Here is a 22,798-nt window from a genome sequence, read left to right as displayed (position 1 = left end):
TTTTTTTTTTAAATTACATTTACTATTAATAAAGTCTAATATGAAATAATTAAAAATCTAATATAAAATAATAATCTTAATATAAATAAAAAATAAATATTTTTAATATTATAAAACTAAATTAATTACAAAAAAAATGAAAACTTATTTTAAAAATTAAAAATATATTCTTATATATATTGTAATATAAAGTACAAGAAGATTGAAAGCCAATCAGTAACTCAAACAGTGAAATGTAATTCATGTATACAACTTTTAGAAGCTTAACTTCGAAACTTCGAACTTATCCTACAACGTTTCATATTCAGCATATAATTCGTATCACAATTTCACAAAGGTGTTGCATTTTTTTGATCAATCTCATATTTATAAGTTTAGTATCCATTGTGTGAAGGCATAATCGCATATTTTATAATATTTTTTGTTATATTAGCTTATATGCTATGAAATTTCGAATTATTTTTTTAACATTAGTTATTTAAGTAGTTAACCTAAGAATAGTATATGTGCAAATAGTTTAAACAGACTGGTTGATGTTAAGGACAATGTCATTATTTAATAAACCGAAGAGAAACATCCGCCGTCGACCTTTCAACGACGACGATGAGGATAATGAAAATAGGATGGAAGTGGAGGATACCCAGCCTATAAAGTCAAAAACAAAGAAGAAGGATAAGCCAAAGCAGACGCTCCTCAGTTTTGGAGAGGAGCTAGAAGAAGGTAATTTTTGAAAAATTATATATATATGTATAAATATACTTATTATAAAATATATAAAATATGTATTTCAGATTTTTTTATATATAACTTAATTATTATTAATAATAGTTTTACTTAAGGAAAATCATACTTAAAATTTATTAAAATTTTTATATTTATTAAATTAAAATCATAATAAAACAGAAAAAATGTTATTAATTAAATTAATTAAATTTTCAATTTATTAGTCAAATTAATAATAAAAACAGATAATAGAAATATTATTATTTCTAAAAATGATTGAATAAATAATAATTATTTAATAATAAATATTTAATAATATAAAATTATTATAATTTTTTATAAGAAAAAAATATTTTTTTGTATTAAATAACTTTTTATTTTTAATTTTATAATATTACAAATTAAATATTATATTACATTATATAATAATATAATGTAATATCAATATTACATTAAACTATTGTAAAATTTTTTAAATATTTTTTAAAATATTTTATTATTATTTTGTTTATTTAAATATATTATATTATATTTTTATATTATTTATTTTCATTATTTATTTTCATTCACATTATAATAAAATCTGATAATTTTTAGCGGATGATGGAGAAGTTTTTAAAGTGAAGAAATCATCCAGGAGCAAAAAATTGATGAAACAACTAGATCACGAAAGGAGAAAAAAGAAAGGTGAAGAGAAAATGCAAGTGGACTCTGAGCAAGCGAACATGTCCATTAAACAGGAAAAAGATTTAGAAATAAAGACAGATGATCTAGTAGTAAGCTATCTCTATGATGTTTATTATTATTAGAATTTCTCAAATTTAAATCATATTCTCAAATTAATTTTTGTTATATACAACATTCACTGAAAATATGATATAAATATTTATCTATATAATATTAATATTTGTGCAATTGAAAGATTGATTCTTTCAGGTCAAAACAATTATAATAACAAAAGTTATTATATGTATTTGTATAATTATTAGGGCTTATTTATTAAATTATAAGCAATTTAAATTTATATTAGATGAAGTGAGACAATAATAGAGTAAGATAATTTTAATTTCTTCATCATAACATCATCCCACTTTATCTTATGTAAACATAAATTATTTATAATTTAATAAAAATTAATAAAAATCTATTAATAAAAATTTAATAAAAATCTCAATTAAGATTATATCAATTTTTGTATTTGTTTTGATCTCTAAAATTGATCTTTCAAAAGTATTCAAATATATAAATCTACAATATCTTTACTATTTTTATCTTTACATCTTTACTATTTTTATAAGTTTTATTATTTTTAAAATTTTTTAATATATTGTATATGTAGAATGTAAATATATTAATATAATAAATATATATAATATAAAATCAATTATAAATATATTAAATAAAAAAATTATAAATATATTAATATATAGGGTTATTCAAATAATTATAAATGAATTATTAAAATATGAATATAATTATAAAATATAATTATTTAGATTTTTTATAAAAAAATTTTAATATTACATTTAATAATATTTATTGATTTTTATATTTTTAGAGAAAATTAAAATTAAAAATACTTACAAAATTTATAATATTATAATAAACATACCATTTTTTCAGTATAATATAAGATTAATTATATCTGTAGTAATTTTTTAATTTATTAATTAATACTTTTTTTTGCTAAAAATCTCATTAAAATTTTTTATTATTAGGTTAAAATAAAAAATACAGGACCTTTAATTCTAAATGGGCGAGCTGCACTTGCAGCTGGAAAGGATGATTACACATCTGATGAAGAAGAAGATGAACCACGCAGTCATAAGTTTAGAAGAAATACAGATAAAGCTGATACAATGAAAATTCTTCTTGAAAGTATGTGATGTTTTTATTATTGTATGTAATATTCAAAGTTTTATTATATATTATATTTATTTTCTATATTTGATTGTTATATATAAAATAATAATATATTCATAAGATAGTTTTGGAACTAAATTCTAAAGATCAAAAAAATAGAAAAAAATGTCTAAGTAGAACTTTGATATATAAAAATATTAGTTGAGACTTATAAGCAATTAAAGTTTAAAATTGTAGCAGAATTTGAGGTCATTCTATTTCTGTTATATCAACATTGCATATTCTCATTTCACTTAACTTATTCAATAAATAAATTTTAACAGACATTTTTATATTTTATGTTAATTTTTATGTTTATTTTGGTCTCTAGAATTGATCCAAAAGATGTCAAATGTACAAATAAGTATTATTAACATTCCCGATATATACTATTATTTATTATTTATTTATTATATACTATTTATTAATATATATTTAAAACATTTTAAAAAATATTTTAATAAATATTATCTTATAATTATATTTATATTTATAATTATAAGGTGGTTGCATACCTGATGCTGCAATGATCCATGCAGCTAGAAAATGCAGACAAAAGGCAAGAGAATTAGGAACTGATTATATTCCTATAGAAGAACAAAGGTATTATTTTTTGTAATATATTTAATATTTTTTAGTTTAAATAAAATGTTATTTAATTTTATTAATTATTATTAGAATTAAATTTTATTTTGCAATACATTTTATAAATATATTAATTTTTAGTGATGATAAAGGTAAATCAAGACTTATTAGGGAAGAAGATCATGATAGAAGTGATGATGATGATTCACAAGATCGAATTGATATGACTGTTAATACTGAAGCACGTGATAAAGAAAAAAGACGAGAAGCATTTCTTGCATCACAAGTTCCTTTAAAACGTTAGTTTTTAATTATTTATTATTAATAATTTATATATTATAATTTTGTATAATAAATGATTACATTGTATAATTTTTTTAGTTTCTGATGATGAAAGTGAACATGAAAACGAGGAAGAAGAATGGGAAGCTCAACAAATTAGAAAAGGTGTAACTGGTGCACAGGTAATTTTTTTTATTTATAAATCATAATTAAATATTTATTTAATATTAATATATTTATTTAATAATTATTAAATTTATTATATGATTGATATACATTTATTTATTTTATTTTAGATATAAATGACAAAGAAAATTATATAATTATATTTTTAATATATAAAAATATTTAGATTGCAGCAGCACAACAAGATTCCATGATGCAACAACAATATTCAATGGGTATGAATGTAAATACAATGATGGGAAGTGGGATATCTTTGGAAATGGTAATGATGCCAGCTCCACCACCTCCTCCAGCAATTCAACCACCAGATCCTACAAAAATAATACCTATTACTCCTCAAGAAGTTGTGACTAAAATGCGTGCGAGGTGATGAAAATTGAATTAAAATTTTAACTGAAAAAATATAATAAATAACATATATATATATATATATATATATATTTTGAAAATTTTTATAATTTAAAATATTATTTATTTTTAAAATTAGAGTAAATAATATAATTTGTAGATTGGATAGTTTAAAAGAAGTACACCGACGTCATCAATTAGATCAGGACCGTTTAGAGCAAGAGTTAGGACAAACTGTGAAAGAACTGGATGATGGTGAAATTCGTGCACCGCAGCTTGCGCAGCGCTTCAGATATTACCAAGAGTTGCGTGGGTATGTCACTGACTTGGTAGAGTGTCTTGATGAGAAGGTGGGTTTATACGCTGTCACGTTTTTTTATGTGCACTGGGGTTTTCCATGCAATTTTTGGCTGTCAATCATTATTCAGCCATTAAAAATAATGCATTTTTCTTATTAAATAAATTATTATTAGTAAATAATTTTTAATATTGCTTTTTTTAAATATTTGAAAATATATAATAATTAATATAATTACAAATATATTTCATTAAAATATGAATAAACTTATTAATAATTTCTTATTCTATTTTACGTAATTTTATATATTTAAAATATAAATTTATAAATTTTATAAATTATAATATATATTAATTATTTATAAATTTATTATATTATAATTTTTTTATCTATTAATAGAATAATAATCATTAAATGTTTAATTTTAATTTTTATATTCAAATAAAGATATAATTTTTTTTAATAATTCGATAATAAATATTGAAGAAATTATTAAAAATTTGCTATATTGAAATATTAAAACAAATATATTTCTAATTTCATATATATTCCAATTAAAAAACATTAAAAGAATTATTAAATAAAAAATTAAAATATATTTTTAAATATTTTTATATTACTTTTTTTAGAATTTTTATTTTATTTTTTGCTTATATTATTCCTGTATTTATTTTATTTATATATTATATAATTTAAAAATAAAGAAATAAAGAAGAAAAATGCATATTAAATTAAAAATAAAAATTTAGAATGTATATATATATAATATAATGTATATTTGCATTGCCGGGGGTCTGTGTCTTCTCTGTATAAAAAAATTATTTACACTGTATAGTATTATTTTTAAGTATTTATAAGAATTGAAAAGATAAATTAATATATGTGGTAAGTAAAATGATATTAATTTTCAAATTCTTAAACAAAAAATATCCAATGACTATGGAATTACAAATCAAATTCCAGCAAATATTAAAAATATATTACTTTATATTATTTAATTATAAATAAATTATATATATTTAATATTACAAAAATTTAATATAAACATTTTCTGGAATAAAAATAATTCCCAAAGTCATTGAGTTAATTCATTGTGTGAATGTTAATATAAAACTTTTTTGTTAGCTGCCATTGGTTGTTGGATTGGAGCAACGCTGGTTAGAGCTTTATAGCGAACGTGCGATTGAACTGATGGAAAGAAGACGTCAAGATACAAGGGATCAAGCAGAGGAAATTACAACAACTGCAAGTCAGTCATTTTAGTATTAAATATACATAATAATATACATAATTTGTATTTGATAAAATATTTTATTTATTTTTATTATTTCTTTTATGGTTATATTACAAATTGTTAAAAATATAAATAAAAATATATTTTTGATTAATGTAAGTTAAATGAAAATTGTATTTTAAATTATAGGAGGACAGCCTATACGAAGAGGACCAGAAGTTGAAGCTCGTATTCGTCGAGCTACAGAAAGAGAAGGAAGAAGAGCTCGTCGTAGAAGAGCTAGAGAATTAGCTCCTACATTACCAAAACATATTGATGGAATGTCTAGCGATGATGAAGTTACTGAGCAACAAAATCTTGCGTTTAAACAAACAAAAGGTTGTACTTTAATGAATTTCATAAAATTTAATTTAAAATTATAAAATTAATAAAATTATATTATATACAATAATATTTATTATTATCTGTCAAATATAAATTAATATGTTCATTATATATTAATATATATTTATATCTTTTATATAATACTTTTTTTTTAATATTTATTTTCAGACGAAATTGATAATGAAAGTAAAGAAATATTTGCTGATGTAATGGACGAATATTGCACAATAAGAGGAATACTTTCAAAATTGGAATCTTGGAGAGAAACTGATAGAGATGCTTATATGGAAGCTTATGTATCTTTATGTATACCTAAAATCATTTCCCCAATTATTAGATTGCAATTGTTAACATGGAATCCTATTATGGTATTATATATTAAATTTTCATTCATAAAATATTAATTACAAATAAAAATTGTATATTATATTTCATTTTAGGAAAGTGCAGATATAGAAAGAACAAAGTGGTATAATACATTACTTTTGTACGCATTAGATAATAAGGAAACAGAAGAATCACTTAAAAGAGATCCAGATGTTAGATTAGTACCATTTACAGTAGAAAAAATTGTTATACCTAAATTAACATGTAAGATTATATTATTTATTGTTGAATAATATTTATATAGTATATTTATAGTTATCTATTGTTGAAAATTTTTAAATTTATAACTTACAAATTTTTTGTTTATAGCTATAGTTGAAAGAATATGGGATCCAATGTCTACATCACAAACATTACGACTTGTAGGCACAGTAAATCGTCTTATTAGAGAATATCCAAATTTAAATGATACAAGCAAACCATTAGAAACATTATTTAACGCCATATTAGAAAAAATTAAATCAGCAGTTGAAAATGATGTTTTTATACCAATTTTTCCTAAGCAGTTAGTATATTTTTATTATTAATTTTTATTCAAGATTATTAATAATAATAAATAAAAATTCTATAATAATAATGTTAATATTTTCTTTTATATTAATATTTTAGAGTTTTGGATACCAAACATCAATTTTTTCAAAGACAGTTTGCAATGGCTGTAAAACTTTTACGAAATTTATTAAGTTGGCAAGGTCTTCTTGGAGATACACAATTAAAAAATTTGGCACTTGGTTCATTATTAAATCGATATCTTTTAGCAGGTTTAAGGGTGTCTATACCAAATGATGCTTTATTTAAAGCAAACATGGTATGTTTGTTATTCATTTAAATATAAGTTTAATATAGCATTTTTTAAATCTTCAAATATAATTGAATATTTAAAAAAAACATTAAACATTATTTAGAAAAAAAATTATTTTTTTTATAATATTTATATTTCTATATAATAGGTAATGAGTACACTTCCTCGTGCATGGTTGCAAGGTGAAACAATAGAACATTTGAGAATGTTTGCTACACTCATTCAGCAACTTAGTGAACAATTAGATCAAGCAAATCCAGCGCATAAGTAAGTATATATTATAATATATAATATATAATTATAAATCAATGAATAAGAAATTATAAACACTATTATTTTTTTTTTAATTTTCTATATCGTTAATAAATTATTTCTATATACATATCTATATTATTATTAAAATAAAAAAAATAAATTTTTGCGTTTTAAAATATATTTTAAATTAATTATTCATTTTTACAGTGAAGCCTGGGAATATTCGAAGTCCATTTTGAAAATAATCAAACCTTTGTAATGTATTAATTATATGTGCATTTCTTAATAATATTTTATGGTATTTTTATTTTATGGTATTCGTTAATAATGCCTATCTATAATTTTATACACATACTGAAAAGATCTTGTATATGAGAAAAGAATTGCAGTACAATTAGATGTATAATATAATATAAAAACATAATTTTGTATAGAAATAAATTAAATAAGATTCTGATATCATATGATACAATTTCCAATAGTAATTGTAAATAATAAAAATAGAAGTATGACGAAATAAATATGTAAATATAAAATTGTGTTTAATTTTTTTGTTATAACTAAAGAAAATAAAATTAATATTTTTGCTATAAATATTTAATTTTATTTATTAAATTATATATTAATAAATAATAATAATTTATATAATACATATTTAATATTTTTATAAAAATTAAATTTATAATTAAATCAATAATTAATATATAACCAATTAATAATTAATATGTAATTATTTATTTTGTAGGAAAAACAAATTTCATTTTATTCAAAATAAAAATAAAATAAAAATATATTTTATAATCTGTTATTTAAAATTAATATATGTATCTTATAATCTAATTATAATCTATGCATATTTGTAATCTTTTATAAGTAAAATTATATATAATTAAAATTATAATTAAAATCTAATAAAATATATATATATATATATATATATATATATATATATATATATATATAATTAATTTGAAGTTTAAATATTATTATATTTTAAGTTATTAATTAAATCATTATTAAAATTAAATATATATATTATATGTGATTATTTATATAATTAAAGAAAATTATGTTATGTGATTTATATATTAAAATTTATATATAAAAATATACAGAGAAAATGTATTAGGCTAATTTATATGATTGAAGATAATTTAGACAGGAGATAAGTTTTACTCACACAGATAGTAAAGACGTGTTCATGGGTCACAGAGATAGACAGCAAAGGTCATCTCTTGACTTCTATGAACTCAGTTTACTTTTGTTAAGCTATTATTGCACACCATGAGATTCACAGGTATAAAATAAACATTTTTACTTACACTTAATTAGAATTATTAATTAAATTAATTAAATATCATGAAATATTTATTATTATTGTATTATAAATAATTTTAATTATAAATATTAAATTATAAATATATTAAAATAATTTAATTTGTACAATTTTTTTACATAATATGAATGAGCTTAATTTAACATAGCTTATTAAATTATATTTATTTAAATATTATGCTATTTAAAATAATAAAATAAAATAATTTAATATGATTAAATTTAAAATAATGAAATTAAATTATATAATAAAATAAAGATATTCTCTTTATATATTAATTTAAAAAATTTATTTACAGATTTTAATCATGTATTACAAATAGTAATGTATAAACCAAAGGAAATCATATTTCTATTTTTCTTACTTTATAATAATCATGTTACAAATAGCATATTTCAATCAGGAAAAGAATATATATATTCATATAATGCTCTTTCAAGTTCTGGTGTTTTGTTACCATCTGGTGCATCATCCTCATGGGGTTTTAATGGAACACTTAAAATTCAAGCAGAAGAAAATATTGCAACAATGCAGGTACATTTTACAATTGACACACAATCTAAAATAAATCATATAAAAAAAAACATTTTTAAAAATATAATATGAAATTGATAAATAATTTTATTAAAGTGATCATAACTTAATATATCCATATAACTTATATCCATATATTTAGTTTGAATCATTGAAAATGACTATATGGAATGGTAAAATGCAAGAACAAGGAGAAATTCAAGATATTCCTAAAGATGTGGCTGATTTGCTAAAACCTTTTCAAATCATATACAAAAATGGTCTTATTGAAAATTTTACTACAGAAGCAATATCACCATGGTCTGTAAACATAAAAAGAAGTATTGCAGGAATTTTACAATTAGATCTATCCAATTTACAAAAAGAAGCAGCTTTTCATTCAACTGAAGTAAATCATATCTAAAAATTTTTATAAAGTTTTTTAAAATTAATATTAAAAATAAAATTTTACTTTTATTATTAATATTATTATTAATTATATTATAGAGAAATCATTATGGACAATGTAATATTGAATATGTTGTCAATCCTGAACAAAAAAATGAATGGTTAATAAGAAAATTTTTTGATCCACGAACTTGCATTGGACATCCTCATTATACTTGGTCAAATGTTCCTAATATGTTATGTCCTAATGGTGATCAAGTATGTATTCTTTATAAAATATATTTCTAATATATTATATTTATAAGAATAATATTAATAATATTAAATTGTTTAAAATTAGAAAATATTATATGTATTCTAATTTATTTTGTTAATTTATATAATATAATAAACTTAATATGAGAAAATTCATATATGCTTAGAATCCAATTCTAAAGTCCAGTGAAAGATTATATAAAATTAAGGTAAATGAATCCTTAAATGATATTTTATTTGTTAATGCCTCTGGAGGTATTTATGTCCAACCTTTTCAAAGTTTTGGAGAAGCTCATTTTCATTTTACAAGGTATATTTAAAAAATAAAAATTTTTTTACTTTTTAGAAAAAATTTTTCTTAATAAAAATAACTTTGCATTATTAAAATATATATTATTTTTATATATTTATTTTTTAATGTATAGACAAATTTTTAAATTAATTATGGTAAAAAATACAGTAAATAAAATATTTACTGAAAATTTATATTTCAAAGTTCTACAACATGAACTTCCAGAAGTTGATCTCACCCAAGGCAGAGGTACTCTTGATAAGAATACTGTTTTTAAATCTGTAAGTTATTAATTTTTTAAATTTCTATATGAAATATTTAATAATATAACGGATTTTTAATAATATTTGTATATTACAGATAGGAAGTTTATTAGATCGATTAAGTCAAAAACTTGAAAATCCTGGATTAGATACAGAAACTGATAATTTACATAACACCACAATTACTGTATTACTTTATTACCTTGGAATGTTAGATATTGTTGATTTACGTAATGCATATACAAAAATTTCAGGAACAAGCTATAAAGAAGAAACAATACGGTATTAACAAATTTTTTATTATTTTAAATATTTATATAATAAAACATATTCATTATTTTTCTTCTTATGTTATTATAGAAATATGTTTCTCGAAGCTCTTCCACAAATTGGTACTAAAGAAGCCGCATTATTTATATTAGAATTAATCCAAGATAAAAAAGTTTCGGATATATCTGCAATTCAACTTCTTACTCAATTACCATTTCATATACGAAAACCTGATGTTCAATTATTAGTAAACTTACAAATATTTTTAAATTTACCAGAAAAAATTTCTATTGAAGTTCAAAATACTGCTATTCTTACATATGGTACATTAATTTACAAGACTTGTTTATTATATTGTCCATATGAAATGCTAGATGATTATGTACGTTTATATCTCGATAAATTTACAGGTATGTAAATAATAAATATTAAAGAAATTTTGCATTTTCGTCAAGTTTTAAATTTTTGTTATTATTATGTGTTCTTATAATAATAAATAATTCATAGAGACAAAGGAATATGAAAAAAAAATGATTTGGTTAGAAGGATTAGCAAATATACAATTAGGAAGAGTAGTTGAATTTTTAGAACCTATTGCAAGTGGTAACAATGCAGAATCGCGTCATTTTCGTGTTCTTGCTGCATGGGCATCACTTTCAACTGCACCTTTAAGACCGGATGTTGTAAGTAATTTTTTTATTGTAATAGAAAAAGTTATTAATATTTTTAAAATTTTATATTCTAGATATATCCTGTTTATTGGCCAATTTTAATAAATAGAACTGAGCACTTAGAAATGAGGGTAGCAGCATTGACATTACTTATTGTTTCTAGTCCTACACCAAGCAGATTAATATCATTATATTGGTATATGCAAAGTGAACCTAGTCAACATTTATATAATTATTTTTATACTATTTTAAAATCTATGGAACATACTACTCATCCCTGTTATGTTCATATGTATGTAAAAGCATTTATAATATTCTTTTTTTATAGTAAAATTTTCAAATATTTTTTTCTCATATAATTTTATAATATCAGAGGCATGATAGCTGCACAGTTTACACGAGTACTTCATCCAACTAAAAATCAATATTTAATTACTGGTAATTATTTATTTGATTATCAAGATACATATAGAAAATTTGGTGCAATGATACATGGTATTGTGATTGCTAATCCATTAACAAATATACCTGAGGTTTTATATGTAACTGTAAATACTTATGGAAGTGGAATTAATATTAATCATGTATCTGTAAGTATATATTTATTTTAAAATGATTTAGTTTATTTTAAAGTTAATTTTTTAATATATTAAATATTATGTTCATGTAGTTATATATTAAAGCTGAAGGTCTTTTACATTCATTATCAACACATCCAGATGGTCCAACACAAGTAAAGGATATATTAAAAAAATTTAAATTAGATCAAAAACAAAGTGGATCTGTACATTTAGAAATCATTGCACGTATTCAAGAAAAAACAGTTTTATGTCTTCATCTTAATGAAACTAATATTATTAAAGGATTTAAATGTGAGTTTATAAATTATTTTTGTTCAAAATTTAAAATATATTTGAATATTTATTGTTTTATATTTTTATATATAATTCTTTTAGATCTTTCTTCTTTGCCTGATAATATATATAACATATATCAAAACATGGAATTTCATGTTAATCAACAACGTATTAATGTTCCATTAACAATAGAATCAGTACAGGTTACAGATCTAGGAGCAAATGTTAGACTTGCAATCATTGCAACATCATTATTCTCCATGAGAGGCAATTTTACACATATTTCAATTGGTCGTAATAATCATGTTATATTACGGTATGATAAAATAATTTATAATTCTATCTTTTTTTTTTACAATATTTTATGTTTATACGATTAATATTTTTAGAACATCTATTCATAAATCAGAAATAATAGAAAATTATAATCCTTTCATTGATACATGGCATAGTGCAGAAAGAATACACTCTATTCATGGATATCTTCCAATCAACATTACTCTTGGATTTGAAAATCGTCCATTTATTTCATATAATACACCTGGAGGTATTGCATTAATAATATTTAAATAGAACTTATTATTATTTAAAAATAGTATATTTAGTATATTTTTTTATTTCTTTAGAACATCTTAAAATGGGTATTACAGCTCATGCTAGAACAACAACTAATATAAAAGGATTGAATATTGAAACAAAATTACATCATATTTGTCCTACTTGTCCTCAATTATTTAAAGTTACAAAATCACCAACATATAAACCAAAGGTAGATAATAATTAAATAAAAATTTTATTTTTAATTTATAAACTATAATAATTTATAGAATTTATATAATTTATAGAATATTATAGATATAATAATTATATTTATTTTATAGACAATAGATATATTTCAAGTTGAATTAGCAGAATTAGGAGGACAAATGTATATAAAACTTTTTGATTGTGAAAATATAATATCGCGAGAAAAAATAATTCGAGATGTGTTTTCTTCACATCGAGCCAATTATCCGTAAGTTAAAAAAAAATTATTAAAAAAAAAATCTATATTTTTTATTATAAAAATTATTAAATAATAAATATCATTTGTTGTATTTTGATTTTTGATTGTTTTAGTATCTGGCCATTTTTGGAATTTGCTTTAACTGCCCTTCATTTCTTAGATTATTGCACATATGTACCACCAAAAGGTAGTTGTGGCATAGCTGCATATATTAATACAATTGATGTACAACGTACTCAAGTTAGTATATTAATATATAGTATATTAATGCTGCTATATTTCTTAATTATAAACAAAATAATAAAGAAAAAATATAATTTATTAGGTAAAATTTGAATATATTAAAAATCCAAGTCATCATGTATTATCTTTAACACATCGTAATGCAGAATCATTGCAAATTCTACAACAATGGAATATAGCTGCACTTTATGAAATTACTAGTTGGACATCTGATATGATTAAAATTAAAGCAACTAAAATTATACCAGGCCAAAAAATTTTAAAGGTATTTTATATACAATAGTATAATTAAAAGAAAAAAAATAAAAATAATCTTTATTGTTTAGTTTTGTTTAGAAGTTGAAAAAGAAATACCTTGGGAATGGGATTTCTTAAGTATTAAGCCAAGTGAGCCTGCTAAAATTGCATTAAATGCTGTTTGGGGATACTCTGATACAGCTAAAGGTAAATGTAGCGGATCTTCAATTACATTAAATTTACTTGGTGAAATTAGTGAAAATCAATTAGAAAATGCTAAAATATCACAATGGCCTTATGAAGAATGTCGAATACAGTCTGAAGGAAAACGTTTTATTCCATTTTCTGATGCTTGTTATGAAGTTTCAAGAGAATTATCAACCTTAAGAAAATATCAAATTATTGCACAATATGAAAATGTAAGTTTAATATTATATTACTAATAATTTATGTAGATAAAAGAAGAAGAATTATATAAATGAAGATTATATAAATTTATTTAAAAAAATATGTACATATATAATTTTAAAATTTTAATTAGATACCAGAAAATATAATGAGATTAGCTTGGAAATTTCGAGCTTTTTATGATTTAATAGGAGGAAATAGTACTTCAGATTCTATTTCTAAAAAATTTAATGTGACAGCAATATTTCCAAAAAAATCAGATACTGGTGAATTATCACTTAATAATGATAAAGTAATAATTGAATACAATTATAATCTTATAGATTACTTTTTAACTCGAACTAGAATTCATAAATATATAGATTTATCTATTTCAAAAACTTTTTTTGGTAAGTAATTTTTTCTTTTTTTTTTCTTTTCTTTTCTTTTCTTTTTTTTTTTTTTTTTTTCATAATTAGTTCATTATTTGTATCTGCAGAATTCATTCTATTTGATTACAGTACCTTACCTGTCTTAATCACTTCCAAATTTAGGCACATGTATTGTGACACCTGACTATATAAGATCAATTCACAATGTCACTTATTCTTTTCATGACAAGCCTGAAGTTCTATTGCTTGGTCATTGTTATAGCGAAAATCCAAAGTATGCATTAACAGCACGAAATGATTTATATGGTATTAATATTAATATATATGATGAAATAGATACAGTACGAATCATACCTAATCAAACTGGAGGAACATTGTATAATAATACAATGTATATTCCATTGCCACAAAACTTTATATTTCACTCATTAGGTTCAAAAAGGTAATTAAAAAAATTAATAATATTTTTAAATAAAAAAACATTTATTTTATAAATCATATATGTTTCAGAGTAAGATTGGATGATAATACTATTGATATTATAGTTCCTAATCTCTATTTATATATGCATTGGACTCAAGAACAAATTCTCTTGTTTTTTCCAACATATTTATTAGAATTTAGTTGTGGCTTATGTGTATTAGACTTTCTTGATATTAATAATTTATATGAAAAATTATAATTTATACAAAAAACTAATATTTTATTTATAAAAAGTGGATTTAATATAAGGAACTTATGTTGATATATGTATTATATATATATATTGATATGTGTGTGTGTGTATATATATATATATATATATATATATATATATATATATCAATACTCAATATTTTAAATATGTTTATTAGAAATTTTTATTTCTAACAAATATAACTATAAAAAAATTAAAATTAAGTTGTAAAAAATTATATTGCTATTTACAAATATATATTTTTTATATATTAATCTATTAATATTTTCATCATCAATTTATTTTTCAGAATGTAACAAATTTAATAATAAAGCTATTGTGTCAAGAATTTAAAAATTAAAATAAATAGTTCAGATTACATCTATATATCAAAAATATTTTTTTATTTCTATTACACTATTATTTAATAAAATATAATAACAAAATTATTTTATAGAAAATTTATTCAATAAATAAATAGTACAAAATAAATATAATAAAAGGAAAATTAATATAATTTTAATATCTATAATATAATTAATACATATAACAAAATTTAAATTACTCAATATTTTTTACTATATTTTAATATATTATTATTTTATTTTTATTACTTAATATAGAACTTATTTTATTCATGCAATTGTAAGACATACATCTAAATGTTGATTCATTTGAGATTCTATTATTAATTGCATACAAACAGGACAAGGATACTTAGATTGTTCAATTGATATTTCTGAAATTACATTCGATGCTTCGTTATTATCATAATCAACTGATAAAAATGAATCATCATTAAATACATTTCCAATACAATCTTCTAAATGATTACTTAAAGATATTCCAATAGGAATAAGTTCATTACAAACTAAACAATTATGTGACATAATATGAGTTACATTTTCTTTAAATTTTGTATTATGATCAACATTTTCAATAATTGATAAATCATCACTAGATGTACTACTAATAGAAATTATACTTTCATTTACATTTCTATTACTTTCAATATCATCTAATGTAATTAAATTATCATTTTGTTTATCTGTTTTTAAACATTTATCAATATGTTCATTTATATTTATAAAATCAAAACTCTTGTTACAAATAGGACAATTTGTTTTTCTAAAATTTTGTATTTCATCTAATTTTGGTTGTTTATTTGAAAATATAATTGAATTATCTTTTCTTTTTTGTGCAAATGGAGAATTATTTGATCTTATTTCAGATTTTGTAAAATTATCATTATCATAATTCTTTATTGTAATTTTTTTATCATTTTTATCTCTTTTTTTATTTTTTGTTATTAGACAAAAATCTATATGTTCATTTATTTTATCATTTAATATAAAATTATTGCATATTGGACATTTTACAAGTTTTTGTATTTCATTTAATGATTGAATATTTGCAATAGATTTTTCAATTCTTATAGTATTAATTGGTGAATTTATTGTTTGTTTTAATGCAGTATTTTTATTCATATTTTTATTATGATCAATATTATATAATTTATTCAACAAGTTACTTCGTCCTGTATTAGAACCACCAATCATTCCAGAAGATGAAAATTTAGGTGTATTAGAAATTTTATTAGTACTAGGACTATTATGTTTTTGTGAATTATTTGAACTATTTGGACCTCCTATACCCCAACCATGAACATTATTTGTAGTATTTCCAAGTTTTTGAAATCCATTTGTATAATTTTGATTATTTATATCTGACTTAATATTCTTAGGAATGAATGTAGATAATGGTTTTGGAGAGCTAGATGGAGAACTTTTTGAAAGCCAATTAAACATATTATTTGATAAGTTATCATTTTTAGACTTTATCTTTTGTTTATTATTTGAAGATTTTGCTTTAAAATTTTCTGGTTCTTTAATTTTAATAAATTGACCGCCACAAGTTTGTTGATGTTCTTTCCACCAAAAATCAGTTGGACCTGGTGCACGATTCATAGCTCTCCGTACTGTTCCAAAATATGGAGCTCTCTTCTGACAAGGACCATTACATCTCCACCAATGTTGTTGATATAATTTAACTTCATCATGAAAATTGTGATATATCTATATATAAAAAATTTAAAAAAATGTTAAAATTATAAATTATTATATTTATTTTATTATAGATAATCATAAAATATATTACAGTTATTTTTGTTCCAGCTACTCTATTTATTCTGTCCATATGTTTGCAAAATTCTGGACCATGTCCATCTCTATCACGATTATTGTTTGTAAGAAACAAATAGCCATGAATCATTTCATGCTATAATATATATTTCAAACAAATAAAAAATAATAGTTAATTATTAATAATTAATAATAGTTAATACTTAAACATAATATTATTATTACATAATAATTATTATTAGAGAAATCTTACCAATAAAGTTTCAACTAGATCTTTCCTGGGTCTAAGTTTTAATAATGGTGCACTAAGTGAAATTACACATTGTCGATTTCGAGGATGAAAAGTGCATATACCTGCACAGCTATAATATATAAATTTATATAAATATAATATATATATATATATATTTATACAATAAATCATTAATAAATTTTCTAAAATAATCTAAAATTTTTTAAATAAAATGAATTACCTTGTCATTCTAGGACTCCATTTAACTTCTACAGAAAGTAAAACATTCCAAAAAAAACGTTCATTAAATTGCATAAACAATGTATGAATATTAGGTGTTGGATCAATTAATTCTAAAGTTTGATCAATTAAAGTTCTTGGTTTATAATTTTCTTCATCTTTCTAAATTTTTTAAAATAATAATATAAATAAATAAATAAATATATATATATATATATTACTAATATATAATAATAATAAAAAACTATAATATCAAAAAAGAACTTACACTTTTTGGTAAAACTGCATTTTCTGTTAATCCAAAACAATAATCTTGTTGTTGTAATTCATAAGCTAATTCAAAATCACGAGATTTTTGTGATTTTTTCATCGTAATTTATAAATATTGATAAAAACAATATAAAAATTCATAGATACAAATAAAAATGTATTTAATAAATTCGTTAAATTTATATCATTAAATTTTCCGTTTAACTATAATATCAATGACACTTTTTTTATTTCCTTCTGTTATTTTTTCTTCTTCACGTTTAACATATAAAATATTCATAAATATTCAATTATTACAATTAATATAAAATTATTTGTTTAAAATTATTATATTTATTTATTTATTTTTTGATTATTATATATTTATTTTTCTTAGAATTAAAATGTGCATTTTTCAAAACTTTCTAAAATAAATATCAATAGTATAAATATTTATAATATATTATGATATATTATAATATATATATTTATAATATAATTACATAATAGTTATTGTTATTAGAAATTGAAAATAAGTAAATATGCAATTAAACAATTATTTTATTATTATTTTAATTATTTAAATATTCAAAAAAATATAGTATAAATATGTAGAATCATAGTTTTATTAAATACATATATGTAGTGTGTGTAATTTTATTATATATAGTTTTATTTATTATTGCATATAATTAGAATAATATGAAATTTGATTCAGTAGAAACATTGAACGTGAATTTGTATTTAGTAATTTTTGATAATTCTATTTTTTTATTTTCATCTATATTTCTTACTTTCGTTTTTGTTCTCTGTAATAGCATACATATATATATATATATATATATTGTAGATTGTCTGTATTGAAATGAGACAAAAGATACGATTTTTTACAAATCTTATTATTAAAAAGGTAATATCAAAAAAAAAACAAATATAATGACATATAAGTACACATAATATCAGAATATTCAGAAATATCCCATTCTTTTAAATGTTCTAATTCGTGGTTTATAACACTTCGTCATGCCACACGTCAGCATAGTACGCCCTCTGCTTGTAATCTCATATTTGTATATATGATGTGGATGGAAGATTGGCTTATGTAAAAATTATATTAGGTTAATCGTACAATATATATCGTATCAAAATAATTCAGCAAAATGGTAAGTATTTATTAATGATTTGAGTCATTGACAATATATCTAAATTATAAAAGATATTTATTATAAGATCGTATAGTAAAAGTTATCACAGATGTCAATCACCTCTCGTGATTGATATTAAAACATAAAAAGTTAAAATGTCTTACATTACTAAATTATTTGTTACTCTTTAAGGTACTTATTGCTGCAGCAGTTTGCACAAAAGCAGGCAAAAGTAAGTAAAACTTATTTTTTCTAATCGCATCTGTTTATATATGTATATGTCTGTTCATAGCTTGATGTTACACATAATTATTTTTTTTAATTGTCAAATGATTATAATTTTCTTCTCTTAATATAATATAATATACATATATATATATTCGGTTAATTATATTTTAAATCTTTCACATATTTCTAATTTTTCACATTTTTTAGTTGTGAATTCTATCTTAAACTAGATATTTTATATTATATATTGCAAATAATATTCTTTATAATAATTTTACTTAAAATACTTTAAATATTTATAATATTGCTGAAATATATATATATTTTTTCATATGATTTATATATATATATTTTTACATTTAACATATTAATTTGTTTATATTTTGTTTATTGTTAATTATGATTAACAAATAAAATTTAATAATTTATAAATTTTAGCTATTATTTCTCGTCAATTTGTGGAAATGACAAAAGCTAGAATAGAAGGTTTACTTGCTGCATTTCCAAAGTTAATGAGTTCTGGCAAACAACATACATTTGTAGAGACAGAATCTGTGAGATATGTCTATCAACCTTTGGAAAAAGTATATATGTTATTAATTACAACAAAAGCCAGTAATATATTAGAAGATTTAGAAACATTGAGGCTTTTTGCAAGAGTTGTAAGTATATAATAAAAATTCTTTCTTTGCTTTTTTATTTTTTTACTCATTTGTCATTTAATTGATATTTATAAATATCAATAAATGATTTGATTAATATATAAGTTTACATAATAAATTTATAGATTCCAGAATATTGTAGTTCAATGGATGAACTTGAAATAGCTGAAAATGCATTCAATTTGATATTTGCATTTGATGAAATAGTTGCATTAGGATACAGAGAAAGTGTTAATTTAGCACAAATTAGAACATTTGTAGAAATGGATTCACATGAAGAAAAAGTTTATCAAGCTGTAAGAATGACTCAAGAAAGAGAAGCTAGAAATAAAATGCGTGAAAAAGCAAAAGAATTGCAAAGACAAAGAATGGAAGCAGTTAAAAAAAGCGGTATTAAAAATCCTGGATTTGGTAATTCTTATGGAAGCAGTGGTAACTTTACACCAACACTTAATGCAAGAGATACTATTAATTTTGTACCAGAACCAGTTAGACCTTCATATACACCAACACAGTAAGAAATAATATAATATGAAAATAATTTTAATAAAAATTATATTATAGAAATATTTTTTATTATGTATATATACAGAAAACCTGTCAATGCTGGACCAGGTGCAATGAAATTGGGAGGAAAATCTCGTGATGTTGATTCATTTGTAGATCAATTAAAAGAAGAAGGAGAAAATGTTGTAACAACTCCCTTACCTACAACTGGTGCAAAACCAACATCACTTACACCACAGATAATCAATACTGAACCGTAAGATATTTATTTATTTTATATGTAGATATATATTCTTAATAAATTTTATAATTATTTCTTTTATATTAAGAGTTCATTTACGACAAGAAGAACGTCTTAATGTCAGAATTGGTCGAGATGGTGGTTTACAACATTTTGAATTGCATGGTTTAGTGACATTACATATTTCGGATGAAAAATGGGGTCGAATTCGTGTACAATTAGAAAACAGAGATACAAGAGGGGTTCAAGTACAAACACATCCTAATGTGGATAAAGAATTATTCAGAACACGTGGTCAGATAGGCTTAAAAATTCCTACAAAACCATTTCCATTAAATACTGATGTTGGAGTATTAAAATGGCGATTGCAAGCTCAAGATGAGACAGCATTACCTATTTCAAGTAGGAATCATTTACTGAATACAAATTAATTACAATGTTAAATTTTTTAAAATAAATTTTAATGTATATATAATATATAATAAATAGATAATTTTTTTATTATTTAAAATAGTTAATTGTTGGCCATCTGAAAATGGAGAAGGTGGATGTGATGTGAATATAGAATATGAATTAGAACAGATTAATCTAGAATTAAATGATGTTCAAATAAATATTCCATTACCTATGGGATGTAATCCTATAGTAAGCGAATGCGATGGACAATATACACATGAAGCACGACGAAATACACTTGTATGGTCTTTACCAGTGGTTGATGCAACAACGAAGTCAGGTTCAATGGAATTCTCAGCACCTTCTTCTACTCCTGCAGATTTTTTCCCTCTTCTTGTTTCATTTTCATCTAAGACATCATATGTCAATATTAAAGTAAATTATCTTTTATTCATATTATTTATATAATTAAAAAAAAATGAAATAAGTTTCAGTATTGATATATGTATATAATTAAACAAATTTATAATTTTTATAGGTAACTGAAGTCTTACTTGTAGAAGATGAAAGTCCTGTTAAATATTCAGTGGAGACAGTTTTCTTTACTGATAATTATGAAGTGGTATAAAATATATCTATTATATAATAAGATAATTGCTCGTGCTAAGTATGTACAAAAATACAAAACTAGCACTGTCCATTGGAATTTCAAAGATAAAGATTTTCAGCTTATTTATCATTCAGATTATAATTTTATTCTCATACAACCATTATTTTACCAATGGATGCTTGAATGAATTTCAAGCATATATATATATGCAAGCATATGTATATATACATATACATATTAATTGAACAATTAGTTTCAATTTAGTACATGTCTAATATTAAACTATTACAGGAAATTGTATACAGATATTTTATAATTGGTAAAAAAATATTATCGAAGATTTTATGAATTACACTTACTATTATTAACATGCAAGAATTATATACATTAATTTTATTTTAATTTTTTCAAACTGTTTCTTTATGAGTTTTGTAGTTGCAAAACTTTTTACTAAAACTAGATACATATATTATTTACAAAATATGGAAATATTTTTTCACACACGCGCTCACACACACACACACACACACACACACACACACAACAATATAATGGAATAATCTAAGTTTTTAACAGAATATTAATTCATTCTTATATTTACATTCATTTGTTTCTGTTATTTTCAATAGTATTATTAGGTGCATTTATTGTTTATATTTTTTTCATCCTTAAAAATGCAAAAATATTTTTTATTTTTAAAGGTATATTATTATATACCCTTTGAAAATTATGTTTATATTTTTTCATTCTTGGAAATGCAAAAATATATTCTATGTTTAAGAACAAAATTATTATATATCTTTTGCAAATATAAATAAAAAATTATATCTTTCTGAGAAATAAAAAAGAGGATGAAATTAATATAAGGTATTATAAATATTTGTACACATATATACAAAATATCTCATATTAATAGTTTTAAAAGAATTTTATTTGCACTTTTTATAAGTAAGCA

General features: G+C 20.9%; 4 protein-coding genes across 6 annotated transcripts; 3 read left to right on the top strand and 1 right to left on the bottom strand.

Moving 5' to 3' along the window:
* Window positions 1–222: 222 nt before the first annotated feature.
* Window positions 223–7,693, top strand: LOC100579003 (PAX3- and PAX7-binding protein 1). The gene is made up of 17 exons (XM_003249777.4): window positions 223–337; window positions 542–720; window positions 1,321–1,499; window positions 2,442–2,601; window positions 3,129–3,228; window positions 3,352–3,509; window positions 3,592–3,674; window positions 3,845–4,044; window positions 4,187–4,376; window positions 5,450–5,573; window positions 5,748–5,936; window positions 6,111–6,310; window positions 6,383–6,533; window positions 6,639–6,834; window positions 6,939–7,137; window positions 7,280–7,398; window positions 7,594–7,693. The coding sequence occupies exons 1-17, from the start codon at window positions 243–245 to the stop codon at window positions 7,643–7,645; spliced, it is 2,574 nt and encodes an 857-aa protein (XP_003249825.2). The 5' UTR covers window positions 223–242; the 3' UTR covers window positions 7,646–7,693.
* An 879-nt stretch (window positions 7,694–8,572) lies between these two features.
* LOC411955 lies at window positions 8,573–15,256 on the top strand. 2 transcript variants are annotated; one of them, XM_006561115.3, is made up of 22 exons: window positions 8,573–8,683; window positions 9,021–9,256; window positions 9,399–9,644; window positions 9,743–9,901; window positions 10,066–10,208; window positions 10,324–10,471; window positions 10,551–10,735; window positions 10,814–11,133; window positions 11,231–11,406; window positions 11,469–11,686; window positions 11,768–11,984; window positions 12,065–12,266; window positions 12,351–12,567; window positions 12,641–12,798; window positions 12,878–13,020; window positions 13,133–13,266; window positions 13,371–13,497; window positions 13,583–13,765; window positions 13,827–14,156; window positions 14,279–14,534; window positions 14,679–14,958; window positions 15,027–15,256. In XM_006561115.3, the coding sequence occupies exons 1-22, from the start codon at window positions 8,671–8,673 to the stop codon at window positions 15,196–15,198; spliced, it is 4,263 nt and encodes a 1,420-aa protein (XP_006561178.1). In that variant the 5' UTR covers window positions 8,573–8,670; the 3' UTR covers window positions 15,199–15,256. The 2 variants fall into 2 exon arrangements, with proteins under 2 accessions (XP_006561178.1, XP_006561179.1); XM_006561116.3 differs by lacking the exon at window positions 15,027–15,256 and having other exon boundaries at window positions 14,646–14,821.
* A 382-nt stretch (window positions 15,257–15,638) lies between these two features.
* LOC724424 (sprT-like domain-containing protein Spartan) lies at window positions 15,639–18,346 on the bottom strand. 2 transcript variants are annotated; one of them, XM_026446502.1, is made up of 5 exons: window positions 18,074–18,346; window positions 17,807–17,834; window positions 17,587–17,695; window positions 17,350–17,469; window positions 15,639–17,267 (listed from the first exon to the last, which is right to left on the bottom strand). In XM_026446502.1, the coding sequence occupies exons 2-5, from the start codon at window positions 17,812–17,814 to the stop codon at window positions 15,828–15,830; spliced, it is 1,677 nt and encodes a 558-aa protein (XP_026302287.1). In that variant the 5' UTR covers window positions 17,815–17,834; window positions 18,074–18,346; the 3' UTR covers window positions 15,639–15,827. The 2 variants fall into 2 exon arrangements, with proteins under 2 accessions (XP_026302287.1, XP_006561175.2); XM_006561112.3 differs by having other exon boundaries at window positions 17,807–17,967; window positions 18,074–18,345.
* A 596-nt stretch (window positions 18,347–18,942) lies between these two features.
* LOC552346 (coatomer subunit delta) lies at window positions 18,943–22,389 on the top strand. Its single transcript, XM_624722.6, has 8 exons — window positions 18,943–19,217; window positions 19,392–19,431; window positions 19,866–20,089; window positions 20,215–20,603; window positions 20,682–20,852; window positions 20,926–21,239; window positions 21,352–21,668; window positions 21,772–22,389. Exons 1-8 carry the CDS (start codon window positions 19,215–19,217, stop codon window positions 21,859–21,861), a joined length of 1,548 nt encoding a protein of 515 aa, XP_624725.1. The 5' UTR covers window positions 18,943–19,214; the 3' UTR covers window positions 21,862–22,389.
* The last annotated feature ends 409 nt before the right edge of the window (window positions 22,390–22,798 follow it).

Source organism: Apis mellifera, linkage group LG2 (assembly GCF_003254395.2).
Source record: "Apis mellifera strain DH4 linkage group LG2, Amel_HAv3.1, whole genome shotgun sequence".
NCBI classification, from domain to species: domain Eukaryota; kingdom Metazoa; phylum Arthropoda; class Insecta; order Hymenoptera; family Apidae; genus Apis; species Apis mellifera.
The sequence above is the reverse complement of the archived record's forward strand: the minus strand, read 5'-3'. Positions and strand labels throughout refer to the sequence as shown.

Excerpts from the sequence above, each read along its gene's own strand:
- LOC100579003 (XM_003249777.4), top strand. The coding sequence starts at position 243 with ATGTATACAACTTTTAGAAGCTTAACTTCGAAACTTCGAACTTATCCT. Across the intron at positions 721-1,320 it reads TGGAGAGGAGCTAGAAGAAG|CGGATGATGGAGAAGTTTTT; the intron begins GTAATTTTTGAA and ends GATAATTTTTAG. Across the intron at positions 4,377-5,449 it reads TAGAGTGTCTTGATGAGAAG|CTGCCATTGGTTGTTGGATT; the intron begins GTGGGTTTATAC and ends CTTTTTTGTTAG.
- LOC411955 (XM_006561115.3), top strand. Across the intron at positions 11,407-11,468 it reads CACCTTTAAGACCGGATGTT|ATATATCCTGTTTATTGGCC; the intron begins GTAAGTAATTTT and ends TTTATATTCTAG. Across the intron at positions 11,687-11,767 it reads CATCCCTGTTATGTTCATAT|AGGCATGATAGCTGCACAGT; the intron begins GTATGTAAAAGC and ends TTATAATATCAG.
- LOC724424 (XM_006561112.3), bottom strand. The coding sequence starts at position 18,175 with ATGAAAAAATCACAAAAATCTCGTGATTTTGAATTAGCTTATGAATTA. Across the intron at positions 17,968-18,073 it reads ATGCAGTTTTACCAAAAAGT|AAAGATGAAGAAAATTATAA; the intron begins GTAAGTTCTTTT and ends TAAAAAATTTAG. Across the intron at positions 17,696-17,806 it reads TGGAGTCCTAGAATGACAAG|CTGTGCAGGTATATGCACTT; the intron begins GTAATTCATTTT and ends TATATATTATAG.
- LOC552346 (XM_624722.6), top strand. Across the intron at positions 20,090-20,214 it reads TGAGGCTTTTTGCAAGAGTT|ATTCCAGAATATTGTAGTTC; the intron begins GTAAGTATATAA and ends ATAAATTTATAG. Across the intron at positions 21,669-21,771 it reads CATCATATGTCAATATTAAA|GTAACTGAAGTCTTACTTGT; the intron begins GTAAATTATCTT and ends TAATTTTTATAG.